The sequence below is a fragment of the Hypoxylon trugodes genome (assembly GCF_022578975.1).
Source record: "Hypoxylon trugodes strain CBS 135444 unplaced genomic scaffold F4822scaffold_9, whole genome shotgun sequence".
NCBI classification, from domain to species: domain Eukaryota; kingdom Fungi; phylum Ascomycota; class Sordariomycetes; order Xylariales; family Hypoxylaceae; genus Hypoxylon; species Hypoxylon trugodes.
The window spans coordinates 2,289,017-2,301,006 of record NW_026250024.1 but is presented as its reverse complement, the minus strand read 5'-3'; the positions used below and the strand labels follow the sequence as shown (position 1 = coordinate 2,301,006).

Genomic DNA, 11,990 nt, shown 5'->3' with positions numbered 1-11,990 from the left:
GTTATTCAACTCCCCAGCCCGAGAAAATGAGCGGATGTAAACCACCTCTTTCGCCTTCGTACTTATTCTCTCCCTCGCCCTCGTTCGCAAAGAGCTTCAGCTCGAGATTAGTGGTTATATTAGGCGCGTGCCGTGTCCCGACGGTTGGATTTATGGCGGGGAATTTCTTTAGATCAATGGGGAAGAATGTCGTCAGCCACAGTCGTATACCGCTTTAAGAAACACCTAATAATTTTTTTTTAATTAAATGTGCTAGATCCGGTGTCGCGTCTTTGGGGTACACTAGAGGTTATGTAGAGAGCGAAGATCTAAAAGTAATAACGAAAAGAAAAAAACATAAATAAAAAACAAGGGATAGGAAGGCCCTTGAATGGTGAGGTAGGAATAGATGTTATTGGGGTCGCAAAAGAAGATGTAGGTGTGTACAACGTGGTGGTACACCGTGCTTTCTTGAAAATTACTGTCCTTCGATGTTCTTTGTCACTTCCTGAGCAAATTGGGTTCAAAGTCCTTGAGTTTATCTCAATTAAAAGCTCCGAGTTTAAACGCACCGTTGGACAGTAGCGCCTTTGGTATGATCCAATTGGCGGTAATTACACTCAGCTGTGCAGGTATTCCAATCGAATTGAAGTGGCTTAGGTAGGGATGACGTCGGTAAGCCAGAAACCAGTCATGCGTCCCACGATCCACACTAACACTAGTACCCAGGTACGTAGGCAGCTACGTAAAACTGTATTCAATTTCAAGATTATTTACAAGTACCTATCTGGGTAAGGACATGTATCCGTACATGTTAATTCTTATTGAAAGTCTTTGTGATATGTTAGACATGGTCTAAAAGTTCGATCGTTCATTTCGGAAAATCAAAGTTGTCAAATGTGATATGTTCAGGGGTTTGCGAAGAAATATTGGGTAACATGTAAGAATTGCAGCAGCAAACATCAATTGACCAGATTACGGCGTATGTTGCGGCGCAAAGACCCCACAGCTTTGGGGATGCGCAGGGCTGAATGCCAAGCATTTCATACGCGGAGGGCGGCAGGCGGTTAAGACGGCACATATATCGGATAGTTGGGTCTCTCCTACCCGCCTTTTCCGAGTTTAGTCGGATTTCAATCTCGGCTTTATTATTAGGTTAAGCGGATCTGGATGCGCATCTATCGCATCTATCGGCGTAATACTAAATATGTTTGATGTGTCTTGTCTCGCCATTTGTAACATGATTGCTGTTTTGAGTTTTGATGTGTCGTAACAGGGTACTGCTGGGACGCATCTCGTTAATTATTATAGAAGGAAAGAGGGGTTGCTGTTTGTTCAGTAATGGCATATCGGCGAGCTTCGGGATGTGTCTAAATCAGCTTTATTAATAGGATTACTAAAGAGTATCATTTCTTCTGGTATAAGTCGGTTCTTCGGGGTCTACCCAAACGAAAAGCAAAATATCTTCCCGTCCACTGAAGTTATAGTTCGTCAAAAGCTCGGAATACATCGTCCTCGGCGGGTTCACCTCTCCTAGCGTTGAGGGCTTGTTTTACCCCATCCACCATAGCCGCAACACTTTCGCTTTGATTGCTAACCGCTTCACCTATAACTGGCTCTCCGTGTTCTTGGCCACTTACTGGTGTTGATATTGTGAGGGTCGATACATCTTCTGACGAGGGAGCGTATTGAGCTCCGACGAGTAAGAATATCAATGAAAAAATCACTACGGATGTGATGATCCATATGATCTTTAAACGTTTTCTCGTTCTTTCTTGCCATTCATTATCTGCTCTTTCCCAGCTCTCGATTCTGTCTCGTACGACATCGACTCGTTTACTGAGTGCCTCGACCTTACCACGGCCTGCCCGCACGCGCCCTTGTAATTCTTCGATGCGTTCCTGCTGGTCGTCAAATTGACCGAACGAGTCGGCCTGTTGCTCTAATTCGTTCACTAGTTCCTGAGACTCGACCTCAAAACTCTCGTTTAACTCTTGCGACATCGCCGCGAGCTCCTTAAGAGCTACTATTGTGCTTTGGAGCACGCTGAGCTTTTCGAGAACGGCATAGTACGTGTCGTCCAAACGTCTGGTCGTCGCGTTCGAAAATGTATTCAATTCTACAAGTGATTTCCTTAGCCCCCTATTATAATGTCAGCTATTTCGCGTGGTAGGTGATTTGGTGTCGATCCGGTTCGGAGCGGGTGGTGTGACGGACACTAATTTTGAAGCTACTTTCTCCTTTTCTTCCCGTATCAACTCTTCTTGATTCATCGAAGGCGGCTGTGAGGTAGTAGGTCCAGCATTACGTGTGGCATCGTCGAACGCCGAACTTAGCATGCTTATTCGAAGACCCGATTCGGAGTTCGCATATGGAGTTGTGCCTTCGGATCGTGGTAGCTCAAAAGAGCCTCGTGTGAGGTGAAGCATGGGGCCTGCTGACATGGGAGTATGGTCATCGTTATCGCGGTCCTTTCGAAGGTGATGTAAGTGGTGATATCGGGGAAGCTTGATTGGCGACGATAATTCGGTTATCGATCGTCTAATTTGGTGACGAGGCCGCGGTGGCGAGGATTGCACAGGCTTCAGGAGGTCGAAATCTTGATTCCTGGACATCATTCCTGCTGCAACCAGGTACCTACATAGGGTAGGATGTATGTAAGCGACTTAAGGGAGGGTAGCGTTATTTAGATCACAGGGCGTCTTGGATTGAAAACAAGTAATACTGTAGGCACTATGCATTGAAAATGTAGATACCTTACATAGCTACATGTACTGTAAAGTAAGAAGCTGGTAGGTCAACTTGGAACAATAGGAATAAAAGCAGGCTTCCATTGGGTCGGTAGTCCCCTAGGCGGTTTTAGTTGAAACGGAGACCCGCCATTGAGCGCACCCCACCTACGCTAACTTTTGCATTTTCACATGTCACTAATTTATGGGTTGATACCTATATGTAGGTATTTGTAGATACGTTTTATACTGTAAAGAGGTTGTACCAATTAACGTGGCTCAAGATGCGAATTAATGACACATCATTTTTTTAGATGTTATTTGATTGTATAAATATGTATGTGGTTGCCCAAATTTTAGTGCAACTCGAACTCGGCGTTTTGATTAATCACTGCCGCATACAGTTCGTGTCTTTCCTCGCTTCCAAGCTGGAGATTTCTTGGCTGCATGTTTTTCACAGCAAAGTTACTTCACTGTTTCCGGCCCAGAAAAAAAAATAGAGCCGAACAGTTTATCGGGTAGCTACCATTTCTCCCTTTCAATCAATAACGGCTGATTGAAACCTAATTCTCAATCAGCTTTGTGGCCACGAACCCCTCAGATCAGTCAACGGAAGTAAGCCCCCAATTCTCCGCCTAATCGCTGTGCTGGTAGGATATATTGGCGTGGGCTGTCCTCTTCCCGCACGTAAGGCTTTCGTACTCGAGTGGATGCTTATTGATCTAAGCGATTATTTCGTAAGATATCCCAGGTGGCATGGCTCATGAATTGAGGAGCTTGTTGCGCTTTTCCTTTCTCTTTAGACGCTCGACTCGTTTCTTATGCATTTTTTCGGCCATTTTCTCATATCTCTCCTTTTCTTCCTTAGCTGCCCGTTTCTCCTTAATGGCTTGTACTCGTTGCTAGATCCCAACATTAGTTGTGCTCACTTTATCGATTTTTTATCTGGAACATGTTGGTCGAAGTACCTGTCTCTCCGCTTCTTTCTCATCCTTCATCTCCTTCTCCCTCGCTTTAGTCGCGGCCGTCGCCGTGCGCATTTTTGTTCGCTTCTCGTATGAAGTCAAACCAGAACCTGGCCGGAATGCCTTCTTTGGGACATGCCATTGCTTGCCTATACTTTATCAGTATGGGTTGATTATTGGACAAGAAGGTGTGGCTATCCTCACCATTTTTGCGCAAGCCTTGGGGTTCTTGTTTCTTTTCGACGGTGACGGCGCTGGTCGACATGATGGTAGGACTCGCCGCAACACGACTGTATCCGTTCAATCCCAAGCGCAAGCCTTTGTATGTTGGTTGATGGTGTACTTTTGAGTCGCGCGCAAAGTTATTCACTTTACCTCTGTGAGGCGCATCAAATAAGTTTTAGCGAACAAAAATCGAGATAGAGAAGCTAGACAGTCCCACCGGACTGGGGGTAGGCCATAAAAGTGGATACATTATGGATTAAACTTCTTCCAGATCCTAAGCTTGGATTTTATTCATGACCCACCTATGCATTTATGCCCCTTTAATGAACAGTGGCCATTCCGAAGTTTAATTGGCTTACAATTACATATTCCTTTTATTGAACAAGGCCTTTTTTTTTTGGCTGCTCGAGTCGGATATTTTTTTCCTAGTCTTCATCCTTTTCTACTTAGCCAGTTTGTGTAAGCGAGACGCAGTGGACCTGCTTATTCCCCATGCCGAGCAATCCTTGCTAAAGGAGATGTGGTTATGAAGAATTTCGTGAATTCTCAAATATCACAAAAGGAAGCCATTGTGTAGTAGATATATACTACATTTGACACAGGTATTTAAAGGCCATCCACAATAATCTATGTGTACTCAGGGTCTAGGATAATGACGATACTTAGGTGTGGATGCAGGATTATCGTCATGTATCCCCCATGACATAGTGTATTTAGTTTGCGGCGGGCGTGCAAGACAAATGCGGCACAGTTCACCCCCCGCTGACCCTCGGCTGGTCGATATCACGAAGCAAGGATCTCTCCGCAGAAAAATCAATTAACTAACCAGCCGGAGAATGGAATGCCTGTCAAGCCCTGGCCATCTATCATCACTTGACCCCCAAAAGTTCAAGAACTGAACCGTTCCCCCCATTCCCGGTTATCCATCACTAGAAATGTATAAGCACTCCGTGTCCGTATCCAGAATTGTAACGTGGAGAGTGAGGCTTGGACATAGCCGCCAGAAATACGCGTCCGAACTATATTTTATTATTTGGGCCTTGCGTTTACCGCTAGCAAGATTCTAGGCGAGATTGCTTATTCGTTTGCTAAGTTATTCTTAGATACCCAGATACCTAGATACGTGGGAGATATGAATCGGAGATGATGAGTTGTTCAATGGTGGTCGATCATTGATTTCAGCTTGTTTCCTGCGCCCTAGTATAACTTAGCATAGAGAAAAATTGCTTTTATTGTTACCTACTTAAGTATCTTGTTTCTTTGCTTTTAGTGTGGAAAACGTTGCAAGCCTCTTAAACATCTCAATGGAGAAGAAATACCGACAGCAAATGAGACTTTGACTATGAGATCGACCATGTATGTACTGTTTATCCGGCGAAATACCCACAGACTCATGCAGAGTTATCTGAGCGCCTCGAAGTTAGTGGCCTTGGTTGGCTGTAAACCATGGAAGCTAATGCGACGGCTGCTTACGGGCGTGCAGCAGTATGCAAAGCTGGTAAGGCATATAAGTCGTGGCTTCTACGGCCAGACCGCTTACCTGCTTTTTTACCATTTTTACATATACATGTACATACCCATCCATATCTGCGCTAAACGATGGGACAGATTGCGTGGGATGAATGAGACTCTTACTTATCTTGGCTTTATTTATATTATATACTCTTGCTCTTCGTTCAGTGTTGTTGACTTTTAATCATTTGTGAATAACAGGGAGTTTATAATATTTGAGACAAGAATCCAATTCATATTCCTTCGTATGCAATTCCTTTGGCTACCTCTTAGCAATGCTATAAATTGCATAGCACTCTAACCTCTAATCTTTTAAAATACGAGTGCAACAATAATAGAATAAACCTACTATGTAATCCATTTAGCACATACAACACGTAGGACAGATGTTTATGTACAACCTCGTAGTCCGTACGTGTAGGATTGATTAACTTCATTTTGACCCTCCTCCAGCCGCAATTGCAACAAAAAACAACCCAAAATGCAGGAAGCGTGGGTGGATGATAGCCCCAAAAAGGAATAGGGCGCTGCAGGGGAACCCCGAGGACCCAGAGCCTATATCTCGAAAAGGAAAGCGGTTTTCTTTGGTGCGGGCTGCCTGGCTGCTCCTGCGTACATCTGGGTAGGATGTACACGTAGATGCATATGTACATGTTAAAATTGCCAGGGGGGTTCCAACGAAATAAAAAAGATGCCGTTTTGCCTGTAGGCTGTACCTGTGTTCTCTACCTGCTGAAGATACGTTGCTCAGGGGTAAGGTAGTCTTTTCAGGAACCCTCAAGGAACTACCTGGTTTTTCCAATGTGAACCCATTTCCAGGGATTGGATAGTATTTTGCTTCTTTTTCCTTTCTCGCTTGCTTGATTGAGCGAAGGGCCACGGAGAATAACGAAGCCACCGAGGGCCACTTTGCTATTTCGCCGTTCGCTACTGTACCTAGGCACCCAGCAGGGAGGTTACAGTACGCTAGTACCCCATTCTACGAACTGCGAATTGCGCATCGTAATAATTTAGTATGCACTTATGTCGTTCATAATGATGGAACATTGGATAGGCAGGCAGCAACGAAAATAATAACAATAATAACAATAATCATAATAACCAAACCTATGATGCTGTACAGTATTCATGTGCCCTAATTCTAACATTGAAAAAGGCCGAATACCATTTTCTCATTCTCCACGGTTTGATTTCCTCGTCATACCCTTGCACGAGCCTCAATCAACTCGCAAACGGCGAAGGAAGATAGGCCAACTTGATGTGTGCGCATGTATGAGGTCATGGAACCACTCGGGGATGGTATTCCAAGATCCGCATCTTATGTATCGTACGAATTGTTCGTATATACGGACCATCTATCCATAACCTAACGAGATCGTCTGTCTGGCTGTCTGGGAAACAATGGTGGAAGAGAAAACGTACCTAAACGTACCTAGTCCACGTAGGCGTAATCTTCTGCAGGGTCCCTCACGGAACAGACTTCCCTCGGTGTGACTGCAGATCGCGTACACTTCGTACATTTAATATTAGGTGTGTACTCCCTGAAAATAGTACCTATTAGTGTAGGTAGCGTAGGTGGTAGTCCTCGATTCAGCTGTCTTCAGTAGGGTAGAATAGATCGGGAATTCTCTTTATTCAGTCAGAACAGAATGTTGTCATCATACTTAATGCAGGGTCTTTTTGCTGCTGAGATTAAATCAGTCATTGTCCAGATGGCATCCAGCTCTCAGCTCTCAGCTCTCGGCTTTTCGTAAGATAATCAATAACAGCAGCAGCAGCAATATGAAGCATGAAAAGGTCATCATATCCATCGATTAAAGTCATTTCCAGATTTTAATTGTTGATCAAATGTTATTGGGTGTCGCATGGTATCTCGCTAGCGGCCGCAGCAGGTGTGAACAACTTTTCCAAGGTACGTATCTACCTATTATAGCGGAGGTACCTCAATACCTTGCCTCAGGTATACTTTTTCACATCCTTGTCCCTGCAAGCCCAAGATCCTTATTACTTATTACGTACAGTACAAGTTCATGACATTGCACGCACGGTCCAGGCCTGCCACAAACCATACCTAAGTACCTAATAGCCTAACAGTGGCGCTTTTTCGAATTTCACACCTTCCATCCTTCCTGGCATCGTCTACTATCTCCTCAATCCTTCTTTTCGTTCCCTCCACCTCAACCCTCAACCACCACCACCAACTACTGGCTCAATTCCAGAAGCAAATCTCGTCTTTACGATTTGCTCTGGTCTTGGCCGTCCGCTCCTTTGATAATTCTTTCAATTCCATTATTCAACCTCCTCTCTATCATTATCTGGGTTGTTTTTGCAGGTTAATCTGTCAAGAGGGAAACTAGAGCAACAGTACCATTCACCGTTGCCTGATTTCAACCATCAGCGAGACAATCAATTCCGCCTCGCGCCAATAACGAGGTACGACTTTGTTATTGAGAGCCAATTTGCTCGATAGCCTAGCCGTCTTTACCGTTGTTGTTGGTAAGAAAACTGACCTTGAACCTGCTTCCTAGGCGTTTCCCCGGATTCCGATCTCGCGCATCGCCAAATTGTCATGTCCAAATAGTCTGTCAGATCCCGACGTCTTCCGGCCGGTATAATACTCGGAAGATACTCTATGGTATTCCTTCATATTTAATTTCTCCGTTTGTTGCCGCGGAGCGGCTTGATGGAAGATGGCCACCGCAATTGCCGCCAATCGTCCGTCCGAAACCGTTATGATGAGCGATATGAACGACGTCGCCTCACCACGCCAGCTCCGTATCACAGCGCCTCAAGATGGCGACAGAATCGATCCGGATGTTCCTAGTCCGCAGCCTTCTCCGCGCATCAATCTACCTTTGCCCCCGCCGAACCCACCTTTCGTTTTCCCGGCTCAACCGTCTTCCGCGCCTTCGTCTTTCTCTAGAGCCACCGGCCGACGACCTCAATCAGCCATAGAGATTCCAGGGCGAGCTTCAGATTTTTCTAGAGCGAGCAATTCCCCGTCTCGATCGCCTGGATTACCGGATTTTAGTTTCAACCCAGCCGCTAGTCTCAGCCCGAATGTTGCGGACCAACCCTCTAGATCTCCAGCACTACCGGATTTCTCGTTCAACCCGGGCGCGGCTCTTGGCCCTGATGAGTCGTTGCTTAGCCCTCCACTCTCGCCACAGTCGCCAATGATACCAAATCGCAATGGACATCGACGAGGTGGAAGTGAGTTTGTAGGTGGCAAACTTAGGTCAGGGGGCTCAATTACCGTTATGAATACGAGCCCAACAAGGTCTGAAAGCGGTTTTGCGTCACCTAAGTTGTCCCCAGCAGATCCACCTCCGAGAAGGGGACACGCTCATCGTCGATCCGGCGCGATCTCTAGCCATGATCTAACCATGATACTCAAGCCAAATCCAACTTCGCTGAGGGGCAGTAGTGCGCCTACTAGTCCAGCCGATGTTGATGACAGATTTCGAAATTTCCCCGATTCTAAAGCTGAGCCTACGAAGTCCGAGCCAGTTCCACAGCAGGCAAACGAGAAGGCCGTTCAGGAGACGGGTGCACAACATACATCGCAGTCGAATCCGTCACCGACGTACGCCCCTCGTTCCCGTGTTGGGTTTTCCGACACACTTGAGTTCATTCCGCGTCCGCTCTCCTTGGTTTCGACTGATACGTCAAGCACCATGACAGTTCGACCTGGCCACAAAGTCTCGGGAAGTATCTCGTCTATTATTTCAGCGAACACAGCAGTCACGGATCGTGACCCGCAGAGCCTGGTTGGGTCTCCTGCTTCTCGTGCAAAGAATGATTCGCGCCCCAGCACTGCAGGTGCTGTACTGGAACGTACCCCAAGCCTTCGTGTGCTCAATGAAGACTCCACATCACCTCGAAGACGAAATTCGATCCCATTATTAGAAGCACTTCCTAAGAGTGACACCGAGTCGCCCGCAAGTCCTAGTCCCTCGAAGACCCCTAGGAGATGGTCGTTCTTCGGCTTGGAGCCTTTCTCAGCTGCTAGCTCGCCGACGAAGATTAGGCCACTCAGTTCTAGTTCGTTCAATACTGCGGATAAGAACGCAAAACCAGCAGATCTATCAGCAGACTCCAAACACGAGGTAAAGCTGGACGATGGAAAATTTCGTTCAGATGGCAAGAAGGTTTCGGGGAGGAAAAAGAGGCAGAAGAAGGTCAAGTCGTGGGCTGGTTCTATTCTTACACGAAAGTCCAAATTGCGACCTCAAAAATCAAAACCAATCCGCCGTCGTTCTCAAACTTCAACTCCCGAGATTAGAGATCGAGACGATGATCATGCAGCGCCTGACGCTCCTGTAGCTCCTTTGGTTACAATCACTGAGCCCGCTCAATCGGAAACCGATCCAGGCACTACAAAGCCTGTTCGATCGTATGACGATGACACACCTTACCCCATGATTGATCTAGACGCCGCTCTAGGTCCTTTCAACACTCCCTCCACCCGTGATCCTCAGTGGGAAGAGGCTCAGAAGGCCGGTGCCCCACCAAAGCGCCAGCTCCACAGTGCCGCCGGCATGAGAGGCTTCAGTGGTCCAGGAATGCATTATCACCGCCGCGCTGAAAGTGCCCCCGAAATGCCTCCTTTCGAAGCGGCGCGTTTTGGTATACATCGATTCGGCAGCTCCTCGACCATGGCCGATGTATTTGAGGAAGATGAAGAAGACGAGGAAGAAGACCCAAATGCCCAGACTCCGTCCGAAGATTCGGGCAACGACGCCCGAGATGGTTCTGCTGATGAATTCGAGTCCACGTCCAGTAGCGAGGATGGTGCGGCTTCGACTCCTACGCAGGAACGTGAACCTAGTAAAGTTGGCCCAAAGGACGTTCTGCAAAATCTTGCCTCGATCAAGCGCAAGGGTAGTGGATCGAGCCTGGATATGCAGCGGCCGGGATCTCGAATGAGAACTGAGAATCTCAGCGGCCTTCGCGAGGAAATCATTGCGGAGGAGCCCAGCTATGTTACTTTCAGGCGTGACTTCAACATTCAGGCCGCTGCCTCAGATGCCTCCAATTCTGAAGCACCATCTCCTCGTATGATTCCTAGCAACGAGTTGGATCAACTTGAGTTGCATCCAGTCGCAGTTCCTAGCTCCTCGACCACACCTAACACCCCATTTTCGCCGGGTTACTCTTCTTCCTTCCCGTCACCTCGTTCGGCTATGTCATGCGACGCTAACAGAATCTCAACTGCGCCATCTTCGTTCACAGATGAGAACAATTACCATGCACTGCTAATGGGCGAACCTGGTCCTGAATTGGTACGAATCTCGGTTGACGTTCCGTCCCTGACGAGTAGCAATTCAACTATGACGCGAGAGAGTTCGTCAATTCCCGGCGTTCGACCTAGGAACATGCCTTTCCACGATCAAAGGCCTGCTTCTTTGACATCTGCGGCCTTCGGCCGCCGAAGGTCGAGCCTGGTTAGTCTTAGCCGGCTAATCAGCAGTGCTCACGGAGAGCGAAGTAAACTAAGCATGGAGGTCTCTTGCGAGTCTGAGCCAGAGAAGAAGCCCAAGGTCAGCAAATCCAAGCGCCTTAGCAGGATGATGCAGTTTTTCAAGCCGAGATCGGCGAGTCAATCTTAGAAAGCATCTCGACATTCCTTTCTAGCTAGACATTTCTATCCATACATCCACACGCAAACCAGACACAGGCAAGGTAGACAAGAAGCAGCTATCAGCTGGACTCCCACTCTAGTCTATCATTGACAACTCCGATGAAGTTTATGTAATATCACGCATTTCCCGTTAACTGCACGAAGCCGAATCTCTCCCAAACGGGGCGGCTCCTTGACGGCATTTTAAGGGCCATCTCGCTCACGACTCCTGTGCGGATATGAGAACCCGAATGTTTATTAGGGTTCACTTGCAATCATTGATTGTTATTTTCACGAACGCATGACGGCACCTCGAGCCATTTTTCATGACCACGGCTCCGTTTTATTTTATTTTTTTCAGACCTCTACCTAGTCTACTCTCGTTGTTTTAAAAGGTGAAGAAAGTGATAGGCCATCTGGCTAGAAAAAAAAGAAAAGAAAAGAAGAAAATTACCATCATGGGTGGAGGATTGATGGGACTGATTTCTCTGGACATAGCATGCGCGGGGATCGATATGGATGGAGAGGGCATTTGAGGAACATGTTCGATGGGACTTCGAGCCAGTTATTACATGACCTATTAAGCAGTTGCTCATCATGGACACCTAGGGCATATGCGGGTTTGTACACACAAAGTAATAGTGAACATAGCTTATCATTTATGCCGCTTTACTCTATGAATGGCTTTTTTTCGGATCCTTTGGTCTCTTGCTGTTTCAATTGGCATTGGTCAAAAATCCTATGTTTTCAGTGATGGCGAAACTGAATTCCTGTAAAGTACTGGTAATAGCCACCTAACTTAGATGAATATACAAACATACCTACTTAAGTAGTTCTTGGGGGGAGCTATGTTTCTCGTTATACGAAGCCAAAGTCATGTATAGGACTCGTGAAATCAGATATACTTATGTTACCTATAATAGAGTACATGTGCATAGAGTCGAGAAATCAGTTTTT

The 11,990-nt window shown here is 46.5% G+C and overlaps 3 protein-coding genes across 3 annotated transcripts; 1 reads left to right on the top strand and 2 right to left on the bottom strand.

The window, feature by feature from the left end:
* Nucleotides 1-1,117: 1,117 nt before the first annotated feature.
* Nucleotides 1,118-2,782, bottom strand: F4822DRAFT_417255 (uncharacterized protein). The gene is made up of 2 exons (XM_051459433.1): nucleotides 2,197-2,782; nucleotides 1,118-2,121 (listed from the first exon to the last, which is right to left on the bottom strand). Exons 1-2 carry the CDS (start codon nucleotides 2,595-2,597, stop codon nucleotides 1,461-1,463), a joined length of 1,062 nt encoding a protein of 353 aa, XP_051310861.1. The 5' UTR covers nucleotides 2,598-2,782; the 3' UTR covers nucleotides 1,118-1,460.
* A 554-nt stretch (nucleotides 2,783-3,336) lies between these two features.
* Nucleotides 3,337-4,105, bottom strand: F4822DRAFT_382723 (uncharacterized protein). Its single transcript, XM_051456428.1, has 3 exons — nucleotides 3,878-4,105; nucleotides 3,677-3,822; nucleotides 3,337-3,610 (listed from the first exon to the last, which is right to left on the bottom strand). The coding sequence occupies exons 1-3, from the start codon at nucleotides 3,936-3,938 to the stop codon at nucleotides 3,470-3,472; spliced, it is 348 nt and encodes a 115-aa protein (XP_051310860.1). The 5' UTR covers nucleotides 3,939-4,105; the 3' UTR covers nucleotides 3,337-3,469.
* Nucleotides 4,106-7,469: 3,364 nt separating this feature from the next.
* F4822DRAFT_382693 (uncharacterized protein) lies at nucleotides 7,470-11,277 on the top strand. The gene has a single exon (XM_051456427.1). The coding sequence runs from the start codon at nucleotides 8,101-8,103 to the stop codon at nucleotides 11,020-11,022; it is 2,922 nt and encodes a 973-aa protein (XP_051310859.1). The 5' UTR covers nucleotides 7,470-8,100; the 3' UTR covers nucleotides 11,023-11,277.
* The last annotated feature ends 713 nt before the right edge of the window (nucleotides 11,278-11,990 follow it).

What these genes read in the sequence shown, in the direction of transcription:
- F4822DRAFT_417255 (XM_051459433.1), bottom strand. Translation starts at nt 2,597, where the DNA reads ATGATGTCCAGGAATCAAGATTTCGACCTCCTGAAGCCTGTGCAATCC. An exon ending in AAAGTAGCTTCAAAATTAGT is followed by an intron (nt 2,122 to 2,196) that starts GTCCGTCACACC and finishes ACATTATAATAG; the next exon opens with GGGGCTAAGGAAATCACTTG.
- F4822DRAFT_382693 (XM_051456427.1), top strand. Translation starts at nt 8,101, where the DNA reads ATGGCCACCGCAATTGCCGCCAATCGTCCGTCCGAAACCGTTATGATG.
- F4822DRAFT_382723 (XM_051456428.1), bottom strand. Translation starts at nt 3,938, where the DNA reads ATGTCGACCAGCGCCGTCACCGTCGAAAAGAAACAAGAACCCCAAGGC. An exon ending in CCAAGGCTTGCGCAAAAATG is followed by an intron (nt 3,823 to 3,877) that starts GTGAGGATAGCC and finishes GATAAAGTATAG; the next exon opens with GCAAGCAATGGCATGTCCCA. An exon ending in AGAAAGAAGCGGAGAGACAG is followed by an intron (nt 3,611 to 3,676) that starts GTACTTCGACCA and finishes GTTGGGATCTAG; the next exon opens with CAACGAGTACAAGCCATTAA.